Source organism: Syngnathoides biaculeatus, chromosome 4, assembly GCF_019802595.1.
Source record: "Syngnathoides biaculeatus isolate LvHL_M chromosome 4, ASM1980259v1, whole genome shotgun sequence".
Classification (NCBI taxonomy): domain Eukaryota; kingdom Metazoa; phylum Chordata; class Actinopteri; order Syngnathiformes; family Syngnathidae; genus Syngnathoides; species Syngnathoides biaculeatus.
The window spans coordinates 17,312,714-17,340,637 of record NC_084643.1 but is presented as its reverse complement, the minus strand read 5'-3'; the positions used below and the strand labels follow the sequence as shown (position 1 = coordinate 17,340,637).

The 27,924-nt window shown below is 42.1% G+C and overlaps 1 protein-coding gene across 2 annotated transcripts; it reads left to right on the top strand.

The window, feature by feature from the left end:
* The first annotated feature begins 35 nt into the window (after nucleotides 1–35).
* On the top strand, nucleotides 36–27,796 carry gle1 (GLE1 RNA export mediator). Of its 2 annotated transcripts, XM_061816557.1 has the most exons (17): nucleotides 2,487–2,617; nucleotides 2,712–2,790; nucleotides 2,882–3,026; nucleotides 9,380–9,604; nucleotides 9,810–9,959; nucleotides 10,124–10,272; nucleotides 10,349–10,409; nucleotides 10,522–10,779; nucleotides 11,007–11,226; nucleotides 12,114–12,226; nucleotides 12,315–12,527; nucleotides 16,654–16,844; nucleotides 17,890–18,019; nucleotides 21,712–21,816; nucleotides 21,952–22,034; nucleotides 26,713–26,776; nucleotides 27,253–27,796. In XM_061816557.1, exons 1-17 carry the CDS (start codon nucleotides 2,593–2,595, stop codon nucleotides 27,319–27,321), a joined length of 2,280 nt encoding a protein of 759 aa, XP_061672541.1. In that variant the 5' UTR covers nucleotides 2,487–2,592; the 3' UTR covers nucleotides 27,322–27,796. The 2 variants fall into 2 exon arrangements, with proteins under 2 accessions (XP_061672542.1, XP_061672541.1); XM_061816558.1 differs by lacking the exons at nucleotides 2,487–2,617; nucleotides 2,712–2,790; nucleotides 2,882–3,026 and adding an exon at nucleotides 36–290.
* The last annotated feature ends 128 nt before the right edge of the window (nucleotides 27,797–27,924 follow it).

The following is a 27,924-nucleotide window of genomic DNA, read 5'->3' as shown; positions in this document are numbered from 1 at the left end:
CAAAGTCCGAGGCAGTTACATCGGAAGTGACGTCAACTAGCTCGGAAGTAGATTCCTCGTTCGTTGTATTGCACCGTAGCTGATTTACAATCTGGCGCATGCCGGTGCTGCAAAACTATCTCCTGTTTTATATTTTGGTGATATATGTGTATTTTTGAGACATATTTTGGCTGGTGTTAAATTCGTTCACCATGACAAGTGAGAGTCTTCGTTGGGAAACGTTGCAGGCTCTAAAAAACTCCCCAAAGGGAAAGATCACATTCAACCCGTATTGGTCGTCGAGAGGTGAGGTGAGTAGAAAAGTTTCAAAGTTAGCTCAGCTGTTCTTCCTTTTCGCGTACTTATGACCATATCATATCCGTATATGTTTTGCATTATCCAGGGATGAAAATTTCCGACTTTTTCCAAACCAAAATGACCATTCTCGAGATAAACGCAAATCCGTTGACAAAATTTCATTGGGTACCGTGCGCCTGCCTCTCGGTGGTGGGCTCCGAGCTGCAAGTTCAGCTTAGTGCTAGCACAAGCACGACTATCATATGCCGTTCTAACTTGTTCGGTAGTGTAAATATTTGTATTTTGCGACATAAACATTAAATCCTGTTTGCGGCAGATTACTCGATTGGACAACAGAGTTATACAGTTTACCGATCCAATCCTGTTAGTGGTTAATGGAGTTTCACCATTGCCATGTACGTGTTCTCGGTTCTCAGAAATCGCAGTGTAACTTGTTTGTTAGCCAAGTAATGGCGCGAACTGAGCGACGGTGTGTTCAAAGTTTTACGATGGCGAAAGTGTTAGAAAAAAGAATGACGATCGAGCGAACTATTCATTGAAATAATAAAAACTTTGAATTTATTACATTCTTGAAGAGAAATATGGATAAAGCAGCCTACAGCACATATATGGTAAGGTAATTTTTATTCACATTGTTCTAAAAACTTTGAAACATCTTGGGAGCCAGTTGGTTCACAACACTGTGGTATCCCTCGATACTGGAGGTCTGTCCCAGTGGATATAGCTTCATCACATCTTTACTCAAATAGGCACTTTCAATGATGTCTGCCAGCTCTTCGTACTCAGTCGACCCTACATCAGATACACAACTTTTGATAATGGGTTTAAACTGACAATTGTGGATATGACCATGGCAGCAAGGAAATGAATTATACATTTTTTTATTCTGAAAAACAATCTAAACTTCAGGGAATTTGCCACTGCTAAGATTTCAACATATCGTGTTTCATATGCTCGTCTTTTAGGTTTAGGGTTACAATTCTCATTGTCTGGTGAAAGGCACGTGTGGATAGTTGAACAGGCACACGGTAGTAACCTTGGCATTCTGCAAGATAAAACCAAACATATTTCATTCATATTTTCAATTCGTAATATTTTATTTGATCAGTGTAATGGCCATTGTTTATAGCGGATTCTCTGCGTTATTTACACGCATTTAGCCTGTATTATAATGCACCGAACACTTGAGAGCACACACTGCTGTCGTCGAATTTGAGGAAGACATCGGTGTCAACAGTAGACTAACTTTATACAGTGTCCAAATTTCGTCACCTCCTAAACATAATATTTTACTTACATTTAAAATGAGGTAGATACTTGCCAATACGAAACAATTGAACACGCATGTAATTGAACACGGACGTACTTACTTGCTCGCGAAGCCAAGTGGACGCTGTACAGGATTTTCAAAGCAGTCCTCCATGAAATGGTTGTAACCTAATACTGTCGACTTTGACTTGTACCCCCAATGCACCCGCATTGTCTTCACAAACCTGGTCCACATCTTGCCTCTCCGTTCGTTTTTCGGCCATTCATGTCAGCTGACTCAGTCAGCGTTTTGTCGCAGAACAGCCGTATGCAACACACTTCCTCACCATCTTTGCTAGCTTTTTCGATCTCTGGCTAAATGTTGCCTCAACATGACGTTAGATTCCGGAGAGAACTGGAACTTGCCAAATCTAAGGGACGTTTCAAACAAAATCTCGAGACTGACTTTGATGCTATTTTATTTAGTTTCTGTTGCGTTTACAATTTAAAAAAAAAAAAAATAAAATTTTAGCCTCATTTGTGTGATAGAGAAATCAAATATATTTCCTCTGGATTAGATCTTTAAATGCACTGGCCTGTCAAGGAATAAACACAAATGGTCTATACCCACAATGCTTTGAAAATGCTGAAAATTTAGTTCAAGATAATTGGCGTTAGTGGCAACAAGCTAGCGATACATTGTAACAAACGTTCCTGTCGGCAAGTGTGACATATTGTTGGGTGGGGGTGTCCACGCATCGCCGCGACTGCCGTAAATAGGAGGCCGGCTTGCTAGAACGCACCTTTATGTCCGTGTGCTCGACGTATTAGCCATACCTGAATCAAGCGACGAGGTGGATGATAGTCTTAACGTCTTTTTTTTTTTATATAACGATAACGTCCCCCCTTGCTGGACACAGAGCCACCCGGTTGCGGTGGTAAAGATCCCCTTCGACAACCACCAAATATGATCTGGGGCCCACCTGCCTTCGACAGACCCCTCTTAGCCACCTGCCTGTCCGGTCCCCAGGCAGAGGCTTCATCCTGATGTCCTGTCCAGTACACAGTTCAGGTAGGTCTCTGGCAGACTTGTCATACCAGAGCTTGGCTGACTCGTGTTTAACTCTTACCCTGACTTGGACCCCTGTGACCACTCTCGGCTCCAGGAGTGTGTCAGCAACTGGGAGTGGTGTCCTCAGCCTTCGAGACATCAGCCTCTGTGCAGGGCTACTGTGCATCCCTTCTGTGGGTGTGTTCCGCCACTGTGATATGACCACATCGTAATATCTCAGAATCGGGACAGCTGTCACGTGCCGCTTGATCTCTTCGATTGCAGCATCGCGCTTGGCCAGCCAGTGCCATGGGGTGTCCTTGTCCAGCAGTCTACACAACGGCTCGTACAACTCAGAGAGGTGTGGCATGAATCTTGCCAGATACGTCACAAACCCAATGAATCGTTGAACGGCTTAGGCGTCATCAAGGTGTGGCATGACCTGGACCGTCCAAATCTTTTCAGTGTCCGCCCTGATCCCCTGTACTGACAAAATGTGCCTGTGGAACTTAACCTCTCTGACTCTGAATTGCAGTTTCTTGAAACTCAATTTGACCTCCGTGCACCGCTGCATGAGTGCTAAGAGTTTTTTATGTTGATCCTGTATGGCCAGCACATCAGTCTCTCCACACCCTATTATTAATATGTCATCTGCTATGGGTTCTACCCCACTTAAACCGGCCTTCCTGCACAGATGACCGCTGTCATGAGGAAGTTATGCTCCCACCGGATATGCCAAGTCAGTCCACTCAGGTGGGGTGAGGTAATCCATGTTCTGTGTAGAGCAAGGGTTGCATCAACTCCTGGTCTCAATGGAGTTCCAAACATGCTCTATAAAAACACACCAGATGTCCTGCGATTCCTCTGGAGGCTGATGAGGGTTGTATGTAAAAAGAGGGAGATACCAACTGCCTGGCGTAAAGCTGGAGAAATTCTTAACCCAAAGGAGAAGGACTCTTCAGACATTGGGTAGTTCCGACGAGGGATCGGAAACGGTTACAAATAATTACTTATAACCGGTTTTCGATTGTTTAAAACCGAAACCGTAATCGGACTTTCGAAATCGGTTAAAATTTCCAATAATTTCTTCCGGTTCCGGTATTCCACATTGCACTACTTTTTTCAATATCATTTCCACTTTTTTCAAGAATGTTAACATGAAAACATTTTCACAAAAAAAGAACAAAAATTTAACTTACACGAGTGCGTTGTTGAAAGCCACATTCAACAAGCTTGTTTGTCAATATTGTATACAAACTACCCCATTACCGCGGAGTAAATTAACGATCGATGGTGTAGCGCCGTAGAAAAGGAGTCGGAGGCGGAGTGTCGGACACAGGAACAAAACTTGTTTTATTGGCAGACATCTAAACACTACTCGCATAACGGCGGGAACTCTGTGAACTCGTCACTCCGGAAGAGCAACAACAAAAACAGTCCGTGCGGAACCCCGGGTGAATTATGTAAACACCACAATGGTACGGATTTTAAAACCGGTTAATTGTTTTTTTGCTACAGGTGTTCGGTTAAAACCAATTATGAAAGTAAGCGTTTTTTTTTTTTTTTTTTTTTTTGCGTTCCCTAGTTCCGACAGATAAGCCTCCTAAATGTCAAAGGGAATTTTTTTTTCAGCGTGCTTGCTCATAGGCTAGCAGAATACCTGCGCGTTAACAACCTGATTGACAGTCAATCCAGAAAGCAGGACTGCCTGGCTTCTCCGGATGTATAAAACACACGAGCGTCATCTGGCACGAGATTCAAGTTGCCAAAAAAGAGGGAAGAGGTCTTCATGTGGTGTTCCTGGACCTAGCAAACTCCTTTGGCTCAGTCCCTCATAATCTTCTGTGGACAGCGCATGACTATTTTAAGGTTTCAATGTTGTTGTGATACTGCTCTCCTCATCTAACTTGCACTGTAAGAATGCATCTCGTGCATCTACCAGTGTGAAAATGCGAGCCCTAGGAAGCTTGTAAAGCATATCCTCTAGTGTTGGCAAAATGTAGTGAGACCTTCTCAAAGCTTGGTCTGCACTAGGCGTTGTCTAGTCAGTGTTTCTGAGCTGTCGTGTCCAATCATCAACTGCTCCTCTGGGATGGTGAACTGCATTAGACCTAGACGTTCACTAGTTTCACCAGACAACAGAGGTCTCTGCCCGCTTCTTACTATCTCAAATCGTAACATGTGTGTCTACCCTCACCACACACTGTTTGGAATATGCCTATCGAATGCATTGATTGACCCGAATATAAAAGCAATCGAGTCTGGCTTGGCAGCAACTTAACTCCAGGAGCTAATCTCTTCATGTCTTTTATACTCATTACATCACATATTGCTCCTGAATCCAGCTGGCACCTCTGAGACCCGACATTTTAATGTTAACAAAACACTTTTTTCCTCGTTCCTGAACCGCACCTATGCTCTCTGCAGTGTATATATGCGCCTCTGTGACAAGTCTGCCCGTATCCTCCACCTCAGTGTCTGCTGTGTGCAGCTGTTGCATATCCTGGCCCCTTTTCATAAAGACTTTGGCAAAATGATTTACAGTCCCACAGTAGCAACAGTTCTTTCCAAATGCAGCGCAAACGTCACGCCCACGTCTTTATTTATTGACTCAGAATTTGCATGCTGTATTCTCACTTGTGGCTGCAGTCTTAAATTGATCTTTTTCAGTGTTCCTGCCTAGGTGGGACCCGAGAACAGTGTCCATCTGTTGCATACAGTGTCTCTCATGACCGGTCTTGAGTGATTACTTTTTACCTCATGTCTGTCATTTCAGCAGTTCTGCAAATTTCTATGGCTGAAGCCAGTGTAAGATCTTTCTCTCGAAGCAAGCGATGGTGCACACTCTCATCGATTACACTCAGTACCAATGTGTCTCTTATCAGATCCTCTCTGAGTTGTCCATACTCACATGAAGCAGTCGTTAACTTTCTTTTTTTTTTTCAACGTCATGTTAATCCACGTTATTGTCTCTTGTTCTAGCCACTTCCGACACCATGTTCGTGTGTGTGTTAACAATAACGACGCGAGGTAGCTTTAAGTGCTCAGTAATCCTTCTATTTAGTCACAACTCTGCACATAACATTCTCATGCTTCCGCATATGCTACTTGAACAAACCGTTGAGCAGGGGATGGGCATTATCATTCCTAACACTTATTTGATGTTTCAAGAAACCGTGACTGCGCGAAGTGTGCTTTGATCGACAATATCGACCCATATGCCTTGGAGAAACAAATGTAGTAAGAATTTAGAACTGTGGGTGTCGGTAACCTATCCAGACATCTTCAACTATCTCCTCTTCTCGACAAGCGCTTATACCATTTACCAACTTAAGAATTATAAAGGTCTGGAGGCCTACAAACAATTCATCAATGGCTGGGTTCGTGATGCGGCGGTATCCATTGTAAGCAACCTGTGTCTCCACACTGCTAAGGTTAGTGTACTGCACAATGCAATTTAAATATGTAGGCTGTGGCTACTTAATTTCTGAGTGAATACTGTTGACAGTATTCATTCGCATGATTACAGTCAGTGTTGTGTTAAAGTATGTTGATTATACCAATAAAAGAAGTGTAAAATTATTATTTTCATTTTTGCAAACCTGTGCACATAACATTACTTTGGGGGGGATGAGAAAAGCAAGTGGAAACCGAATACGTGAAACAATGAAATACAGATTAAGATGGATTAATTATAGAAAGCGATCACCATTTTGGTGGGATGAATTCAAGTAAACAAATGATAACTAAGCAGGATTAATTTCAGAAAGGCGTATGAATGGGGGCGCACTGCTATGTTATTGGTTGCTCAAACGAAAGAGGGCGTTGTAAAGCGTCTTTCTTTCGTCTGCCAGCTGTGATCAAGAACCAGTGCGAGAAAATGGGGCAGTTATATATATCAAACGATGAATCCTGTGGCTGTCTCATATCAGCAGAGTCAATCGAACAGCCAAGTCATTCCCTTATGTCAGAGTTTGCTCAGAGCATTTCGTTCTTGGTAATTATTGGATACCTTTTATAATTTCACACCTACTTGGCAATAACCTAGTTCTGTGAAGGAGAAGTATTCTTTAGGGTCAAGGGCCTAGATACAGTAATAGTCGTGTGAATGCAATGCAAGTCTCCAAAATCTGTATTTTCCGTTCCATTATACAGGGTTCGCACGCGTCCCTTAAAGTCCCTAAAAACACCTAAATTTTCGAAGGTGCATTTAGGGGCTCCTAAAAATCCTTAAAATCCGCGAAAACCGGTCAAGCCCCTAAAAAGGCCTTAAATTCTAAAAAGTCAAAGGGAGGACCTCTACCGCCAAAATTCTCCAGAAAAAAAAATCTTTTATTTAAAAACAAAAATAGCGATCCGTCTGGCGTCTAAAACAGCCGGAAATTGTCAACGGAAGTCACCGTGATGACCAGTCGCCATCTTGTCGTCGATATTCCATTGTTTGTTTCCGTGAGTCGGCATTTCACTTCGTCTTCGTTACGTCTTTCATCGATCCAACTTTTATCATGGGGAAGTGCATTTTTCAAGATGCTTGGGTTAAAAGTAAGGAGTTTGGAAGCTGGGTTCGTTGAGATGCAAAAGATCGGCACATGTTTTACTGCCATCTGTGCAAGCAGAGCTACCAGCTCGGAAAGATGGGCGTCAAAGCACTGGAGTCGCACCGGGAAAAAAGGAGACACGCTGATTTGACGAAGACTCTCTCATCTTCCGTTGGTATGAATCTGTTTCTAAAATATAAAGATAGTGAAGCATCAACTTCAGGCAGTGGTACTAGCAGTGCATGCGCACCTACAGTTGTCCAGCCATCGACTTCAACCAGCCAGAAGTCAGGCTCTATGAACGTAGTTCAATACACGAAGGCGGACTCGTTAAAGGCAGAGATCGTGTGTACTTAAAAAGTGATCTGCAGCCATTACAGTTACAAATCTTGTGAAAATAATTCGAATGTGTTTGCAGTCATGTTCCCAGACAGTGACAATGCTAAAAACTACCACTGTGGGGAAAGGAAGACTTCGTACCTGGCTACATTTGGCATCGCTGCCCACTTTTCATCTCTACTGCCTCAAAGCCAGAATAGAGACTGACATATGTACGCTTATTGAGAAAGCTGATAGGTTGTGTGAGCAGGCAGAAGAAAAGAGGAAGCTGAGGTTTATCACCAAGGCCAATCCACTCAGAGGCAGAGCAAAGGACAAGAGAGCCTCTTTGGCACCTCTGCAGCAGCAAATAGAGGAGGCACTGGGTAGGCTCAAGGAGCTAGAGTAGGGGTGCTGTGACAGACATCAGGAGAAGACATTTGTGTATATAGTTGCAATTGTAGTTAGAATCAGTTTTTCTGTATACTGTTATGTGAAGACGTTGACAATGGTCATATCAATGAGAACTACCACAAGGGGCGACAGGTGATCACTGTCACAGGTACTGAGGTACTGGAACCTTTGATGAACCAAGAACAGCCGATGGCACCATTGGGTGAGTCTTTTTTCCTTACTCTTGATTTCACACGATGGCCCTAAATTTTTTCCGTGTCAGCCCTACATTTTTCGTGTCAGCCCCTAAGAATGGCCCTAAAAAGCCCTTAAATTTTTTGGGTCCGACTGAGTATGAACCCTGTTATAATAAGTTTGCAAAAATGAGTTACCGTACCGCTAGCTGTTTCATGAATTGAGTTAAAAATATAGCTGTGTAAGTGGAGAAAGAGGTGCGGGCTCCACTTGGGACTAGTCCCGGTCAAACCTCTCTCTCGCCCTCTTGATAACAAAAACAAAAATAATAACTACACCTCTTTCGTTGGTATAATCAACATAATTCAACACAACGCTGACTGTAATCACGCGGTAAATATTTAAATTGCATTGTGCGGTACACTAACCTTAGCAGTGTGCTTACAATAGATACCGCTGCATCATGATAAATTGGTTGTAGGCCTCCAGACCTTTGTAATTCTTCAGTTGGTCCATCGTATAAGCGCTTGTCGAAAAGAAGAGATAGTTGACGTTGTCTGGATAGGTTAATGACGCCCACAGTTTGAAATTCTTCCTCCATTTGTGTTTCTCCAAGGCATATGGGTCGATATTGTTGATCAAAGCACACTTCTTGTCATAACGGTTTCTTGAAATATCTAATGAGCCCTGATAACGTCCCAAAATCTTTTTACCCATCATGCATCACTTATAACAGTTGTACGAACATTTGTGTAACTCCGGTCTGTATGCAAAAGCGATAGAGTGAACGGCCCGTCAGTAGAGTGAACCCATTCAACATGGCCACGTGCCCTGGATGTAGTCATGTGGTCGAAAACAGTCTATACTTACCAAGTACAAAATGCTCTGAGCAATCTCGGACATAAGGGAATGATTTGGTTGGTAGATTGGCTCTGCTGATACGGGACACAGTTGTCGCCGTTTGGTTGATAACTGCTCCATTTTCTCACACTGGTTCTTGATCAGAGCTGGCAGTCGAAAGAAAGAAGCTTTAGAATGCCAACTTTCGTTTGAGCAACCAATAACATAGCAGTGCACCCCGATTCATACGCCTTTCTGAAATGATATCTGCTTAGTTACGGTTTGATTACTCAAATTCACCCATTCAAAATGGCGACCGCTTCCTAAACCGGAAGGTGTGTGATGTCAGTCGAAAACTATCTATATACGTGTAATAAAACTAGTGCAAAGAGACGTTCCCAACACCTACTGTAATTCAATTTAATCCAGTTATTTATTTTCACGTAGAGGACATCTTTTCTTTTTGTGTATTTTCTATAAAACTGTTTGTATTTCACAGGACATTTTGTCACGTTATCAAGACTCGTTCAGCTTGTCACCGCAGTCCGGAGTCATACTGCAGCACCTCATCCTGCAGTCCCCACAGAAGGCTGTTGGTTTGAATTCTACATCTGGTCAGGCCAGTCCTGGTCTCACCTCCACTTCTTCCACTGGTTCGAGTTGTGACATTACAGTCAAAAACAGCACAGTCACTGTACCATTATCAAAGACTGAGGAAGAACAGGCATGTTCACCATTCTGATGATGAATAATGTTGAAATAATATTGTTTGACAATGTTTTACTTTGCAATTTGCATCATGTGTTATAGTTGAGAATAATCATTTGTCTCCTCTAACTTTTGAAAATTATTTCACTGAAGCTGAATGTTATGTAACATTTGAACGAAAAATATTTTATGAAATCTTACAATGATTTTCTTTACATCAGACTCATGACAGAAACGAGCAGTATCCCGAGAAGGATGTCGATGAAATCACCAGTTTCTTCTCACCAACCATCTCCCAGCTCTCCCCTGAAGCCATGGCGATGGCTGGACAGATTGCCATGTTTGAAGAGGAGCAACGTAAAAAGGCAAAGGTCCGAGCCAAACCATTTTCCCTACTCATTTTGGTTTAAATGGAGTGTTCAGATAATGTGATTAATTATTTTTCATGTTAAAGTTATATTGGTAAATGATGCACATTTAGTGTTTTTTGGACACGTTTACAACATATTTATTCTTACCAATGCGTATGTTTCAGATGGCATTCAGGGTGCGTCAGGAGCTGCAGGAGAAGCTAGTGATGGTGGTGGCGAGTACTGAGTCGGAGCAGCTGAAACGCTTTGAGGAGCTCATGGAGTTGAAACAAAGACAGGAGTACCAGAGCATGCGGGATATGATGGACAAAGAGTGCGATATCGTAATAGCGTGAATGTGTCTGTGCTTGGTTTTCCTTTTCATGGTTTTTGAATTTCCTCCACTGTAGAACAAAGGAGAGCATTGGCCGTCAAGAGAAGCTGAAGGAAGAGCAGCGCCACAGAATGAAGGTATTCTCAAAGCGTGACATGCTGTATTTCCCCCAAGCCAAACACATCCATAAATTAAAAAACTTGGGAAGTGTGTGATTACCATCTTGATTGCTTGTTCTCCTGATCAAAGATCCAGAATCTCCGCCTGAGAGAGGTGGAGCAGCAGCGTCTGAGGGAGGCAGAGCTGGAAAGACAGCGGCTGGTTGAAGGCGAAGAGAGGCTGCGGAACCTCAACTCAATACAGGAGGAGATCCTCCAGCTTAACCAGCTGCTGGAGCCCTTGACTCAGACTCAAACCACTGTACTATCAGCATCTCTTGGCACCTACAGTACCCGTGGGAATCAGCTATGCTCGCAGGTGTCCGAGGTTGTTCGAAAGACAGCAGAGGTCAGTGTAAGATGTTAGCTTTTAATCAGGGAAACACATCAAATGATAAGGTACATCTTAATGGGATTATTTGACTATAAAACCTAAATAAGTGGGTATTATGACTTCTATGCAAACAGGTTCCATAAATAGTTATTGAAAGTTTTAAATGTTTTTGGGGAGAAATCAAGCTATCAAGAGCCCCTCTTAGCAACCGACTTGTCTGATTCATTCTGCTATCCTTACAGGGGCAATATCCCAGCACAGAAGACATGACTGTGGCAGAGCGGGCCCTACATGAAATGAGGACTCAAATTCGATTGATGCAGGAAGAGGCAGCAAAAGCTCAGGAGGAAGAGAAGAAAAAAGAGATGGCAGAGTCCCGCCGGAAGGTAGAGGACCTGAAGAAGCAGCAGGAAGCAAAAATGAAGGCGGAGCAGGCAGCCAAAGAGAGGGTGCATAAGGAAGGTGGGAAAATACACACACAACACAGACACTACATTAAAAAAAAAAACACGTGATTGGTTAAGTCGTTTCCCAGTAGGGCTAGATCCTTCAGATGTTGAAATAACTCATTTCTTTCACTATAAAATCTGCACTGTTTGAAATGTTTGCATTGGTTACTGAAAATGTAAATCATTGTGCTGTACCTATTATAATAATACTATTAAAGTAGTATTTCTTATCCAAACTTAACCGAAACTTGGTCGTTCATTACCCGAGTTTCCACTTTGATCGTTAATTAAGCTGCCAAATGAGCAATATGGATGTAGTATACAACAGCACATTCAATAGCCATTAGGTCCCTCTGCTATTGCAGATTTTGGGTGTTGCGTAAATATTGTAGTCTTCCACACAGTCCGTCATAACTAAGCCTTCTTGCCTGAACTGAAAAAGCCTGCTTGGATGAGAGGCTTATCGTCTCCTAAGACAAAGAGAACAGTCCACCTACGATCAATTCAGTTCCCTGAGAATGAAATGAACTTTATGAATGAAAATATTCACAGTCACTCATAACCAATTGCCAATACTGTCATTGTTGCCAAGTGAGGTACAACCATATTTTGCTCTATTGAGGGTAATTACTCAGGGCCAGGTTTGGAATCGTTTTCCATTATGATTACAATCATCATTTAGAAATTGCATTTTTTATGTATTTAGATTGTCTTTGTGAGACGTGACAATTAGTTTAATGAGCTGTAATATTTAAGTGTGATTACTGTTAAATATTTTTTTAAATCTGATATGCTGGAAGGGAGCAAATACTTTCTTATGGTACTGTACATTTTCATTTGCTGCTTTAGAGAATTCTGTTAACTCTGAGCGGAATGTTTCACACTAATATTGTCAAACAGGGTTGCAGAACAATGCAGAAGACACCACTTTGAAATGGTACAAGGAATTGCAGGTGTCGCTTACTCAGTGCGCTCAGTCCATTGAGCAACTCAGCTTATCAAAAGATTTCCAGGTTAGTTTCACTACTTAATCAGTGTCTCGAGCGCTGTGTGAAAATCATGTGAAGCCTCCTTAGTGTGTCAACATTTCTGTTTATGTAGACAAAGAAATTTAAGTTGGAGCTCCAGAAAGCTGCTACTATACCCATCAGTCAAATCTCCTCCAATTCCGGATCTCAACTTCGAGAAATCTTTGAAAAGCTCAAGAAGCTGCTGTCTGGAAGGGTGGTGGTGTCGGCGGGAAAGTCAATTTCCACCTCCCATCATCCACAGGGCTTGGACTTTGTGTTTTACAAAGTGGCTGAGAAGTTTGTGGTGAGTACTTGTCACAGTAGAATCACACCCTGAGTGGAGGAGTGACCCTCGCCACAACAAGTAGGAAGTTTTGAGACAATCGACACGGACGCCAAAGGCAAGATTCTGGCCAGGAGAGATGAAGTCCCAGTGAGTTGGCCTGATCTCTGTAGCTTCATATTCTACCTGAGCCTTTTATTAAGAATCACACGGGTTAATCGATACAGAAGTCAACATGGGATTACATAGAGAGTGATGAAAACATCACAACATTTTCAATTTCTCGAGTACAATGTGTCCTGAAGTATAATGCGGACCCCCAAAGTTGACCTAAAAATCAGGAAAACCCTTCTACCAATGTACAATGCACACCACCAATTTTCTGCTACCCATATGCTCAAAATTTTGGGAATTATCTGCATTTATATTTTGTTAGGTTTGTACTTGTATTGTTTTTCAAAAAACTGTCCAACAATCATTAATAATAATCATTGTGCAGATGTAGCCATAATATAATCTTGGGACAGGCCACAGGACACTCTTGTCCTGGTCCCTGTAATTGTCAGAACAGAATCCCACAACCAACTAAAATAAATGCTCAAGGATGGCATGACATTTTATTCATACTGTTGGTAACACATACTACAGTCTTAAATAAATAATCTACAGTATTTAACAAACATTTGTTACATTAAATATTTGCGCATAAAACGTTTGTACGTAGAGCAGTTTATCGTCTACATTACACATCCATGGCAAGACAAAGCAACATCTAGCTCATCTCCAATCTGAAAAATATCCATCATAGCTACCTTTTGGTGACCTCATGCAGTTCTGGTGACTCCTGAATTCATGAACAGTGATCCAATTTTGCTCCCATAACATGTCATCCTCTGTGCCCTCCATGGCGTTTGTGGGGAAGCATTTTTTGAATCCCAAGGGTTTTGATTCCCTAGCACAGCCTCTTGCCCACCTGAAGCCATAGCTTTCTATGGCGTCAAGTGGCTATCAAAACAACGTGAGCTCAAACTACATGAAAAAAAAGCATTTCAATTTCAATTGTGTGCGCTCTCCCGTTTTATTTTTAATGTGCCCATGACGCTTGTATGACGTAGTTTGAGCTCATGTTGTTATTATCCTGACCTGAAGTCATCGAGGTGAGCTATCGTTGTTTCGGACTGCGGCGCTACTTCCGGGTTGGGGGCTTAATCAGCACGAATGATGACACATTTCTTTTAAAAGCAGCTGCACAACTACTCATTGTAGTCGGCATTTTTTTGTCTTCGTTTAATTTAAAACAAACTCACGGGCAGTCGTTTCAGATCTTTGGTGCAGCAGCAACAAACATGCTACGCAAACGATCGTAAAATGCAAGTTCCCCGAGGATGTCATAGAGTTCAGGTTGGGGGCGCACATTACTGTAATAAATATAAATGTGGAACATAAGACATCGAATGTCATATCGAAATGTATATGTATACCTTTTTTTATACCACTCTATGTAGCTGTACACAAGGTTTATTTTTCATCTATATATCTATACCTAAATGCGCTCAATTAACTTTTTGAAAGTATTTTGGGAAAAATCTTCGCATTATTTTCGAGAAATTACGGTATTTGTTTTTACCCTGACAGAGTTGTTTACTCCGCCTGCCACCGCCCACCTTTGGTCCTGGCCTATATCATTAAAGCCAAGCCTGACCTAAGTGTGGGTATCAGTGTCATGTGTTCCCAGAATTGTAGTTAAGTTGTTGTTATTCCTTTAAACTGCGATTACTTGTTTTAATGAAACAAGTGCATAATATGACAGTTATACAATTATGTGTGTGTGGGTAAATATAGGGTATGTGGATATATGGTTAATATTGTTTATTGTAACATTGGAACTATATTTGGGAGTATTGGAACATTACATTTGATAATATGGTTGTACATATAATTTTTTATCAACTATAATGTAACATCAGACATACATCCAAACACGTCATAAAACACACAGGATTGTCAATCCCAGAATGACTGTGCATAGTTCCAGTCAACATCTGGAGTCCCCTGAGATTAGTCATATTTAGCGTTACTATATTGTCTGATAGCTGGGTCAATTTTATTATAGATTTCCATTGTTTAGCCAGTGTGGTTGTAGGATGTGGTTTCCAATCTTCTCCCGAATATGCTACCGTGTTATCACGCTGCCCAATCATGGCATGATAGTGATGAGCTCCTGGGGAACCACCTGCTAGAGCTTTGAGACTTTTTCTTCATATTTTAATTCAGAATATGGGATCTTAAATGAGAGTTTGGTTTACCTTTTCACCGACCTGTATTAAGGAGACATGACGACTGTGTTTTGAGCTGCACTGTTGACCAGGGTAGTAAACCAGACCATGACTTTTTTTGCATTGCTTCACGCCTAGCTCTTTCCTTTGGTTTTTCTGCTCACTCTGGTATCGATCGTAGTTCAGTTTCACAACGACGGGGCCATATGGCAGTGTACTGTTAGGTTTGGGAATCTCTGGCGATTCGATACAGATTTGATTAAAAAAAAAATCTTAAATCTTCACGGACGGAACAGTTTGAGTCAGTATGGGAGCAATATTGTTTTTGATTTGGTGCAGAAAAAATGTGATCAACATTTTCACGTGGTAATCATAAAGAATCTTGATTTGATGAAACCCAATTATGTCTAAAATGTCTAACCTTATTTTCAAGCATGTATAATGAAATACCACGTAATCCTGAGCTTTGTTGCTTTATGGGACTGTAAAAAAAAACAATTATTCTATTTTTATTAAAATTAATTTTCAAGGTTTTCTTTTCTGGCACCACGATGGAGTGACTGGTTAGAACGTTAGCTTCACAGTTTTGAAGACTGGGGTTCAAATCCCAGCTCTGCATGTGTAGAGTTTGTATGCGCTCCCCATGCCTGCACGGGTTTCCTCAGGGCACTCCCTTTTCCCTGTTTCCTCGCACATCCCCAAAACATGCATTGATTGAAGACTAACTTGCCCTTAAGTGTGATTGTGAGCGTGAATTAGTTTTTTTGTTTCTTTGTGCCCTGCAACTGACTGGCAACCAGTTCAGGGTATACCACGCCTCCTACCTGAAGACAACTGGGATAGGCTCCAGCGATCCTTGTGAGGATAAGCGGCTCAGAAAATGGATGAATGTATTTTTTCTTCTCAAACTGCACAAATATTTAGTGCCATGCAAGGCCTCGCACACTGTGCCACTCAAGCTACGGCTTACACTGCACATATGTACAGCTTTTTATTTTTTATTTATTGAATTTGTTGCTTGCTGAATGCTGTCTGGCTTTTTGAACTTTTTAGTCGTGATGACTAGCTTAGTTCAAATGGCGATGGTTGTGTCAATTTCGGGGCATACCTGGCCGTGTGTCTTTTCGGAAGTTTCTTTTTAGGGTTGCACAGTTCCAACCCAAACATTTAAGTAGAGTGTTAGCAAGGACTTGAGTGTAAACGTATGTTTACTGAGTTACACTGAAAGGAAATTGCAGAGATGTATCACCTTTGGCATATTGTCTGCATGTTTACAATATGCGGAGCACATTTCGCCACCGCCCCCGTTATTAACGGCGGACTTGAGATGAAGTTTGCAACATGACGTTAGATTCAGTGTTTATAACCCCTGGTCCAATGCTACTTTGCTATCGCCATGACAATGACCGTAGAATGAAAACCATAAAGCCTCATGAAACGGATCCCTAGCCTTGCAATATCCAATCCGCAGCCTTACAACCGACATATCTAAAGATTCCTGGCGGATTTTGTATTGACAACGAACTTTGCACAGATACGTCGTATCTCTTACCTTTACAGGCGGCTATCTGGTATGTATGATTCTTTCAGCTTGTTCCTTTCGGGGTCACCACAGCGTGTCATCTCAGATGAACACACATTTTGTTTGGCACAATTTTTACACCGGATGCCTTTCCTGTCACAACCCTTCTCAGGGAGTGGGATACGAACCCACAACCCCTGGTTTACCAAGCCAATGCTCTAACCACTGAGCTATGGGGCCTCCTACGGGCGGCTATCTGGTCACATTGATTTATTGTTATCTTTATACTGTATGTCACCAGAGTGGTCTGTTAAGAAAATGACATGCTAAAGTGTGTTTCTTGTTGTAGAAACAAGGTGAGGAAGAGGTGGCATCGCATCATGAAGCAGCCTTCCCCATCGGTGTGATGGCCTCGGGTATTTGGCAGATGCACCCTCGATTTGGTGACCTCCTCCTTGGCCACCTACACAAAAAATGTCCTTATGCGGTTCCACATTATCCTCGAATGAAGGATGGCACACCTGTGGATGAATATCAGAGGTCAGTAGCTTCTCCCACACTAGCCATCTAATGTCTGTGTCTAAGGACTCTTTGTTGAAGCAGAGCTGGGAATTTGCTCACATTTTGACAGCTTTGGAGGTATTGTCAAGGAGTGTGTAAGAGTAAATCCAAAATTCAAAGTCTGATGTCATCAACAACATCAGGCTTCATTTCATTTTCCAATTACATTATCACTGGTGAACAATTTGAAAATGAAATTGAGTTACGATTTTTAGGATGTTAAAAAGTAAAATTGGCATGCTGATTCTAAAACTCTTGTTGCCTTCTTGTATGTCATTTTTTTTTCTCCACAGCTTACTCTTGAGATAAGTAAATTACACTGATTAACTGTTGTAAAACTTAATGCAGCATTATTGGGGCACAAGCCAATGCAATTTGTAGGCCGGTTCCAAGCCTGGGTAAAAGCAGAAGGTTGTGTCAGGAAGGGCAGCTGGTTTAAATCTTTGCCAAACAAATATGAGTGCTCATCTAAAGAATCCCATCCCGGACTGGTCATCACCTGTGTTAATAACCTCCGCCGCCAGCACCGTTAACGTGCAGGGGGCCGGCGGAAATTCAACTACTTTCGTTCAATGACAAAGAAAAGGAGGAAAGCGGATTTGTTCACAGAAGAAAGCGGATTCGTCGACAGAAGAAGAAGTGGAATGCACAGAGCCTACAACTGAGTGTGAGGACTTTGAATGTTGCGATTATAAAAGGAAAATTTTGTTTCTCATAAGTGAAGTTTTTTTATGATGAGAATTACTGCCCTCTCTCATCTTGAAATGAAATGGGATAACTTGCACTGGATTTTACTATGTTCTATTTTGTTTTCACTTTGTTTGAAAACTTGATATGATAGAGAAAAGCTGAGATCAGTTTCAGATTCTGCACCCAAAAAGGATTTAAAATAGCTGTCAAACCTAACCAAACAACAATTGTTCCCCAGTGATTTTGCTATCATTGCAATATGGAAGCACCAAGTGTGACACGGAAGCTGAGAATAGAAAAATGCCATTAAAAGCAGTGGCTTTTTACTCAACAGGATTCTTGGTTACCGTGTGGATGACTCTGGTGTTGAAGGCCAAGACAGTTTTCTGAAAAGGATGTCCGGCATGATCCGCCTCTATGCTGCCATCATCCAACTGAAGTGGCCATTTGACTCCAAACACGGGGTAGGAATGCTTTCATTTGTTTGGTCAGTCATGTGTTTGCACCTACCAGAAAGACGTGCACGTGGTGGTATTGTTGTTATGCCTCTGTTAATGAAGGAAAACCCCATAGTGGTCGCAGAAATAACTTCAATTTGACAAAAGTAATAATAAGCAAAGCAAAGCAGTTTTTTTTTGTATAGCGCTTTTCATACACTAGGTAACTCAATGTGTGTTACATGATTAAAAAGATCTGAATACAAAGAGATAAAACATTCAAAATGGGAAGAAAAATACAACAATGACAAATATATATTAAAAAATAGAAAAAGAAAAACACAATTAAAAACAGCGTACAGTGCAAGAAATACCATTATAATTGGCAATACTCTAAAAAGCAGACTTGGGGCTGGCGTCACCTCTGTTGGCATTTTGTTCCATCTGCGTGATGCATAATAGCGAAATGCTGCTTCACCAATGTTTTTCTTGGACTGCGCTCCACTATTTGTCCTGAGTCAGTCGAGCTCAGAGGTCAACTGGGTTTGTATTTTGTAACCATTTCATTAATGTATTCAGGACCTAAATCATTTAGTGATTTATAGACCACTACCAGAACTTTAAAATCTATTCTAAAGATGACTGGAAGCCAATGCAAGGACTTTAGAATTGGCCTTATATGCGCTGAACTCTTTGTTCTGATCAGAACCTGAGCTGCAGCATTCTGAATGAGTTGCAGCTATTTAATACTCCTTTTTTTGCGGGGAGTCCAGTCAGAATACCATTACAGTAGTCAAGTCTACTTGATATAAAAGCGTGGATGAGCTTTTCCTGGTCTGCTTGACACATAAAAGATTTCACTCTAGATATGTTCTTCACATGGTGGAAGGTAGTTTTTGTGATTGATTTGATATGGTTGTTGAAAATCAGGTCACAATCAATCAGAACACCAAGGTTTTGGACTTGAAGAAGTCCTGTTTAGCTGCATGACCATGGAGGATCTGTATGCTTGCTTTTTGGGCTAAAACAGTTTTGCTGTGTAACGGGAGTTTGAAATACTCCCTCTGTTTAGTTTGTTTTTGTTAAAGCCCGAGTGTCATCCCTATGAACATTTTAAAATAGATATTGTAATGAAAAATACATATAACATCATTCACGTCAATGTCTATACGAAAAAATAAATATGAGGGGAGAGCGCGTCATCCATGCGCAATGTTGCAGAAGTGTCATTCTACCATATCCAAGTGGTCGCCATATTGGCTGCATCCTCCGTCCGTGACGTCACCCGGGCATTCGCCAATCAAAACACGCGGTGCACCCTAACTATATGGGAGACAAACGCGTCCCGTCTCACATGGAAGCTCTTTTCGAAAAGGAGAAAACCACAACCGAGTGAAGTTACCGGGGCAATATTGCACTATTGTTTCGAGCCCTCGGGGCAATATTACACTATTGTTTCGAGGCATATTCAGATGATATGCGATCACGGCCAAACCGCATCCCCGTCCGATCCACTTCTGCGGCGGAGATGAGCGATCGCGGCTCATCGCAGCCGGTCGGTTTGGCTTATGACGGTGCTGAGCTGTGCTGCTTTTAGGGGGATGTTCATAGCCACCACAGTACCCGATGAACACCGTCGAGCCGGGGCGCATTACTGCGCGCATGCGTCTGAGCGAGGCATTCTTGGCTGGGTTCTTCAGATTCGCTGCCATCCGCACAGCAGCCCGACACCGTCCGACGTGCACATCGACATATTTCGTACGCGGATCTTTTGTTACTTTATGAGAGACTGATTATGTGGTCCGCCCCAAACTTTTTTCGTAGCTGCATACACACCTACCTGTTATTTGGAACCCACAAAGCTCTCGTGCTCTGCACCCGCGCAATCCATTTTTCACAACGAACCGGGTCTCTTGCAAACTTATGAAGGGTAAATCCATTCTCCCGAGTGTTCAAGCAATGTCCAGCAATGCAATGAGCCGGCATTTTGGCTAACACGAAGGAACAACGAGCTACCTTCTCGGAGGTAAAACTAATGGAAACAAACGAGTCCACTTGGGGGCGCCGCTGTCCTTTACGTCACTTCCTGCTTCTTCTCGAAAACAAATCCCTCGAGAGGATTTTCATGGCGGGAGTTATAAAAAGCTGTATGCGTCAAAATCATGTTTTGTGGTGGAAAAAACGCATGGGCCCATATTGTCTGACATTCTTTCATTAATAACATACTAAAAATCATCCATTTCACTACAGTAGCCCTTTAAAGATAGTGAGTCCTGGTGTTTACTGACAGCAATTTTATTATTTATTTTCAAAAACAAATGTTTCAGTTTTGTTATGGTTTTGTTGAAGAAAGTTTTGGGTCATCCAGTTATTTATCTGCTTTAGACAGTGGCACAATATCTCACTTGAACTGTAATCATATGGAGACAGTGTTAAATATAAGGGTGTGTCATCAAAATCTAGGATTGCTTTTGAATTGTGGTTCAACAGAATAATTTTAAAATTAAAAAGGCCCACGGAAAAAGGATGGTACTCTAGAGAACATGGAAAATTTCCCCTTAAATCATTGCCACTTCCTGGTCAATCACACTTGCCTCTTCTACTCTTCCTTCTCTCTCATTTTTTTCATTCATCAAATTCTCAAACCATTTTCCATCTATTTAGCACACTGCTGGCACCAGTCAACACATTTCCATCTCTATCCTTAATCACCCTTACCTGCTGCGCATCCTTTCCATCTCTGTCCCTCTGTCTGGCCAACCTGTAGAGATCCTTTTCTCCTTCTTTTGTGGTCAACCTGGTGTACATTTCGTAATATGCCTGTTATCTAGCGTTTTGCCACCTCTACCTTTGACCTACGTCACAGCTCAATGCATTTATTTCAGCTCTCCTCAGTCCTCTGTTACCCACTTCTTCTTTGATAATCTCTTACTTTGTATGACTTCCTGTATTTTGAAGTTCCACCACCAAGTCTCCTTCTCCCCTTTCCTACCAGAAGACGCACCAAGTACTCTCCTGCCTGTCTCTCTGATCACCTTGGCTGTAGTAGTCCAGTCTTCTGGGAGCTCCTCCTGTCCACTGAAAGCGTATCTCACCTCTTTCAAGAAGGCCGCACAACATTCTTCCTTTCTCAGCTTCCACCACATGGTTCTCTGCTCTGCCTTTGTCTTCTTAATCTTCTTACCCACCGCCAGAGTCATCCTACACACTTCCATCCTACGGTGTCAAGCTACAATCTCCCCGACCACTACCTTCCAGATTGATGGACACAAACTTGGTCTTAGGTCATGGGTCTCGCAACAGGATAATGACCCAAAACACATATGTAAAAACACCCAAGAATGGGAAAGATCAAAACATTGGACTATTCTGAAGTGGTCTTTTATGAGCCCTGATCTAAATGCATAGGAACAAGTGTGGAAGGTCGTGGTTTGGAGAGCATTTTGCTCCACTGAGAGAGAAATCGTTTCTTTTGTGACCAAAATTCCAATGGAACTTGATTTTCATCGTTCAGTATTATTACTACTTCAGGTGTTATTTCTGTGACCAATGTGGGTTTTTCTTTCAGAGTACCACCACTAATTTTGTCCATGTTTAAAATACAATGCACATTTTTGTTTTAATTTTTGCATGTTTATGATTTATTTTATTTCAATTAAGTTTTTTTCTATCAGGGTGGAGGCAGAAGCAGCACATTGATAATTTTGCTTATCTTTTAGTTGCCAACTCACGGCCTGAATCATGGTTGGCGCTGGTTGGCTCAGATGCTCAACATGGAGCCTATATCTGACATCACTGCAACGCTACTGTTTGACTTTCTTGAGGTGAATTCTCTTTACTATATTTTCATTGTGCCAAAGGGAAGGTACATTTTTTGTTTTGGACTACAACCTTACTTACTCAAGCAATTGCTGATGTACACACTAAGCTGAAACGCTTTATTTGTCCAATTCTTTCAGGTCTGTGGTCATTGTTTGTTAAAAAGCTATCAGGGTCAGTTCTGGAAAGTCCTCCTGCTTCTGAAAGAGCAATACTTACCCAGGTACAAACTTGCACAGATTAGTCATTCAGCTTTTCAATCATTCATTTTATTTATATGTTTTCAAAGTCTGTCCTGTTCAGCTGCATGGTCCCAAGTCCGGATGAATGCCGTGGGTTGCGGCAGGAAGGGTATTGGGCATAAAACTATGCCAAACAAAAATGAGGGTTCATCAAACAAATTCCATAACAGATGTTCCGGGCTAACCACGCCTGCCCGGTACGGCTAATCTGCAAGGCCTAGGTAGAAATTAGGATAATGTAGGTTGAAGACAAAAAAGAGAAGGAAAGAGGCTTAGTCGGCAGAAGAAGAGGCATGCACAGACCCCACAACTGTGTGTGTGTGTGGGGACTTTGAATGTTGGGATTATGACAAGAAAAGCTCAGGAGTTAGTTGACATGATGATTAGAAGAAAGGTTGATCTATTGTGCGTCCAAGAGAGCAAGTGGAAAGGGAGTAAGTTTAGATGCTAGGGAGCAGGGTTTAAATTCTTTTTCCATGGAGTAGATGGGAGGAGAAATGGAGTAGGGGATATTTTAAAGGAAGAGCTGGCTAAGAAAGTCTTGGAGGTGAAAAGAGTATCAGATTGAATGATGAGGCTGAAATTTGAAATTGAGGGTATTGTGTATAATGCGATTAGCGGCTATGCCCCATAGGTAGGATGTGACCTCAAGTTGAAAAATAAATTCTTGAAGGAATGAGACGAAGTAGTCCTGAGCATCCTGAGAGAGAGTTGTGATTGGTGCAGATTTCAATGGACATGTTGGCGAAGGAAACAGGGGCGATGAAGAAGTGATGGGTAAGTACAGCATTCAACAAAAGAACTATGAGGGTCAAATGGTGGTGGACTTCACAAAAAGGATGGAATTGGCTGTGGTGACCACTTATTTCCAGAAGAGAGAGGAACATAGAGTGACCTACAAGAGCTGATGTAGAAGCACGCAGGTGGATTATATTTTGTGCAGACGATGTAATCTGAAGGAGGTTACTGATTGTAAGGTAGTGGGGGAGGAGAGTGTAGCTCGACAGCATAGGATGTTGGTATGTAGGATGACTCTGGTAGGGAGTAGGAAGATTAAGAAGACAAAGGTAGAGCAGAGAAGCGGTGGTGAAAGTTGAGAAAGGAAGACTGTCGTGTGGCCGTTTGGAAAGAGGTGAGACAGCCTCTCGATGGACAGGAAGAGCTCCCGAAAGATTGGAATACGACTGCCAAGTACTCAGAGAGGCAGGCAGGAGAGTACTTGGGGTGCCTTCTGGTAGGAAAGGGGAGAAGGAGACTTGGTGGTGGAACCCCAAAATACAGGAAGTCTTCCAAGGAAAGAGATTAGCGAAGAAGAAGTGGGACATAGAGAGGACTGAGGAGAGGCGGAAGGAATACATGAAGAATTCACGTAGGGCAAAGGTAGAGGTCGAAAAGGCTAAACAAGAGGGATATGACGACATGTACACCAGGTTGGATATGAAAGAAGGAGAAAAGGATCTCTACTGGTTGGCCAGACAGAGGGATAGAGGTGGGAAAGATGTGCAGCAAGTAAAGGTGATTAACGATTGCGATGGAAATATGTTGACATGCGCCAGTAGAATGGAGGAAAAGTGTGCTAGTCCCCATTTTTAAGAACAAAGGAGTTGTGGAAACTATAGAGGAATAAAGATGATGAGTCACACAATGAAGTTATGGGAAAGAGTAGTGTAGGCCAGACTCAGGACAGAAGTAAGTATCTGCGAGAAACAGTATGGTTTCATGCCGAGAAAGAGAACTACAGATGCATTATTTGCCTTGAGGATGCTCGTGGAAAAGTACAGAGAAGGTCAGAATGAGCTACATCGTGTCTTTGTCCACCTACAGAAAGCCTGACGGAGTACCAAGACAGGAACTGTGGTACTGCATGCGCGGGTCTGGTGTGGTGGAAAAATATGTTAGAATAGTACAGGACATGTATAAGGGCAGCAGAACAGCGGTAAGATGTGCTGTAGGTGTGTCCAAAGAATTTAAGGTGGAGGTGGGACTGCATCAGGGATCCGCGCTAAGCCCCTTCCTGTTTGCGATAATAATGGATAGGCTGATAGATGAGGTTAGACTGGAATCCCCTTGGACTATGATGTTCCCAGATGATATTGTGATCTGCAGTGAAAGCAGGGAGCAGGCAGAGGAACAATTAGAAAGATGGAGACATGCACTGGAAAGGAGAGGAATGAAGATTAGCCGGAGTAAAACAGAATTTATGTGCGTGAATGAGAAAGGTGGAGGGGGAAGAGTGAGGCTACAGGGAGAAGAGATAGCAAGGCTGGAAGGACTTCAAATATTTAAGGTCAACAATCCAATGGTGAGTGTGGTAAGGAAGTGAAGAAACGGGTCCAAGCAGGTTGGAACAGCTGGCGAAAGGTATCTGGTGTGTTATGTGACAGAAGAGTTTCTGCTAGGACGGAGGGCAAAGTTTACAAAACAGTGGTGAGGCCAGCCATGATGTACAGATTAGAGACGGTGGCACTGAAGAAACAACAGGAAGCTGAACTGGAGGTAGCAGGAATGAAGATGTTGAGGTTCTCACTCGGAGTGAGCAGGTTGGATAGGATTACAAATTGAGCTCATTAGAGGGACAGCCATAGTTGGATGTCTTGGAGACAAGGTTCGAGAGAGCAGACTTAGATGGTTTGGACATGTCCCGAGGTGAGAGAGTGAGTAAATTCGTAGAAGGGTTCTGAGGATGGAGCTGCCAGGCAAAAGAGTGAGAGGAAGACCAAAGAGAAGGTTGATGGATGTGGTGAGGGGGAAGACATGAGGGCAATTGGGGAATTAGTCTCACAGTCATACTGAAAATTTAGTGTCCACAAAAACAGCAAGAATTGTTTCTATCAGCTCCAAACTATACTTGTCTGCACTATTTTGTCATTATCCAGCTCAAATCAGAATGGCTCAGTCCCAGACCAATTACAGATACCTCGTATTTACACTGCAGAGACATTGTGGTTTGAATCTCTTTTATCTCCCTTTTTTCTATTTTCATGTGTTTGGACCCTGACTTTAACTTAGCCTAAGTATCATGGGAATTGTGTACCTCGTGTGTTGACTCTTTATTTGATTGTCTTTATTTGACTATGTGCAGCCCTATGGGTGGAAAAAGCCAGTGCAATCTGTAGGCAGGTCCCAAGCCCGGATAAATGCAGAGGGTTGTGTCAGGAAGGGCATTCAACGTAAAACTATGCCAAACACATTTGAACATTCATCAATTTATGTTTTGGAGACAAGGTTCGAGAGAGCAGACTTCGATGGTTTGGACATGTTCAGAGGCGAGAGAGTGAGTATATTGGTTGAGGGTGCTGAGAATGGAGCTGCCAGGAAAGAGTGAGAGGAAGACCAAAGAACAGGTTGATGGATGTTGTGAGGGAGGACATCAGGAGAGTGGGTGTTCGAGAGGAAGATGCACGAGATAGGCTTAGATGGAAAAGGATGACACGCTGTGGCGACCCCCTAACGGGACAAGCCGGAAGGAAAAGAAGAAGAAAAAGAAGTCCTGTTCAGCTGCATGACCATGGAGGATCTGTATGCTTTTTGGGCTAAAACAGTTTTGCTGTGTAAGGGGAGTTTGAAATACTCCCTCTGTTTAGTTTGTTTTTGTTCAAGCCCGAGTGTCATCCCTATAAGCATTATAAAATAGATATTGTAATGAAAAATACATATAACATTATTCACTTCAATGTCTATACAAAAAAATAAATATGAGCCGAGAGCGCGTCATCCATGCGCAAAGTTGCAGAAGTGTCATTCTACCATATCCAAGTGGTTGCCATATTGGCTCCATCCTCCGTCCGTGACGTCACCCGGGCATTCGCAAATGAAAACACGCGGTGCACCCTAACTATGGGAGACAAACGCGCCCCGTCTGACACGGAAGCTCTTTTCGAAAAGGAGAACACCACACAACTTTAAATTAGAATTTAAAGTTTTAAATTACCAGGGCAATATTACACTATTGTTTCGAGCCATATTCAGATGATATGTGATCACGGCCAAACCGCATCCTCGTCCAATCCACTTCCGCGGCGGAGCTGAGCCATCGCGGCTCATCGCAGCAGGACGGTGCTCGGGGGGTGTTCACAGATGCTGCAGTACTGAGCAACACAGTTGAGCCGGGGCGCTTTATGCGCGCACGCGCCTGAGTGACGCATTCTCGGCTGGGCTCTTCAGAGCCGCCCCCGTCCCCCGACGCACAGCCTTCGCAGAAGCAGTGACCGCCGAACGCGGCGCTTAAGCCGGTGTGGCTGATTTTCTGCGCTGTGGTGGCATAGAATGGAGCCGAGCCGTGCTGCTTTTAGGGGTATGTTCAGACTATCTGGTGGCAACAGTCGTAGTTTGATTCATGGATTTGCATGACAAAGCGTTTGAAAGATCTTTTGGTGGAATTTTAGAGTGTATCTACATTGTGTATCTCAGCCTCAGCAATAGTTGGAATAAAACACTCAATAATTATCAGCCCCCCAGAAAGAAAGTAAAAAGTTTTAAACGAGAAAATTTTGTGTCGGGTTGCAAATCTGATTTCGGAGAGTTGCTGACAATTTGGTCCAGGAAGTCTTGCCGTCTCTCGTGGAATCATAGAATGCCTATCACTGGCCAGTAGTTAAATTTATGCTCTGGAACGCTCGGAAATTTTGTGTGTTGACCCAAGTGTCTATCTTGAATCAGGATTGAAGCTGTGACCAGCAGTGGCCAGATGGGTTCTGTCTCTAGACTGAAACTATTTCTTGAGGTAAGAGATGCAGTTTTCAATTTTGCTTCCATATGTAATGCTCACTATGTAAAGAAATGTTTGGTGTGATTCAAATTGAGAACAAAAAAGCATTTTAAGGAATAGGTTTTTTTCACCCACCTATGGACTCGAGTCATTTATTGAACATATGCAATGTAGGACTTAACGGCTATGTTTCATCTTGCACATAAAACATTTAAGAAATAAACAAAACAGATGTTGGTGAGATTTCACAGAAATAAAAGCATCTGATGAAATGTCAAATTGGATTTTTAATGTTAACTTGCAACCTACTCCACAATTCAGATCAGATCCAGTTTGAAATTGATACAAACTCAAATTTTTGTTCAACTCGTATGTGATTATTTATTTTTAAGGATAGTTTACGTAAACACTATTTTTGGTTTTATGTAAATTGAAAACAAAACTACGAGAGTGTGTAATGAACATGCTCCTTTGTTGTGTCCTATCCATAGAAAGTGCTGCAAGAGCAGCAGATCAGTCCACCTAAAGGAGAGCTGACATCCATCTTCTGGAGGTCATGAGGTTGGAGAGAGTGCAATGCCACTGGATGAAGCTGAGAAAAGCTGAAATGTTACAGCAACAAAGTCAACTTACTTACTGACAATGTACTTTGAACTGAAAATATATGCTCTCTCTTACTAGTCTTGCCCTTTGGCAATGTATTGCCCTCCAAAACACAAGTTCAGTCAAGTTATTTTGATGAGCTATTTTAAAAATATATCTTTTTAGAAAAACGGTTACAATGCACCAAATAAGGTTTGTCCTCCAAAACAGTGTTTATCCGATACAGGAAAGGAAAATATTAAGCTGGTATGTATCAACTGATTTTCATTATCCTAAACGAGAGAAAAAAAAAAAAACAATGAATATTACTTGAAAACCATGAATGCAGTGCTTGAAGTATGAAAAGACTATTTCTGAGCAATGTTTTATTGCAACAGTAATCATTTTGTCACATTTATGTGAAGACTGTAATAAAAAAAAGTTATTCTGCTACTTATTGAAATCATGTTCTAGGAAACTCGAATCCCAAAACAACTATTTGTAGCAGTGAAATGTTTTGAACACATCAGTCCCCAAATCATTTAAAAAAAGAAAAAATTAAATCAAATTAAAAAAAAGAA

Excerpts from the sequence above, each read along its gene's own strand:
- gle1 (XM_061816557.1), top strand. The coding sequence starts at position 2,593 with ATGTCCTGTCCAGTACACAGTTCAG. Across the intron at positions 16,845-17,889 it reads CCTGTGGATGAATATCAGAG|GATTCTTGGTTACCGTGTGG; the intron begins GTCAGTAGCTTC and ends TTTACTCAACAG. Across the intron at positions 26,777-27,252 it reads GACTGAAACTATTTCTTGAG|AAAGTGCTGCAAGAGCAGCA; the intron begins GTAAGAGATGCA and ends TCCTATCCATAG.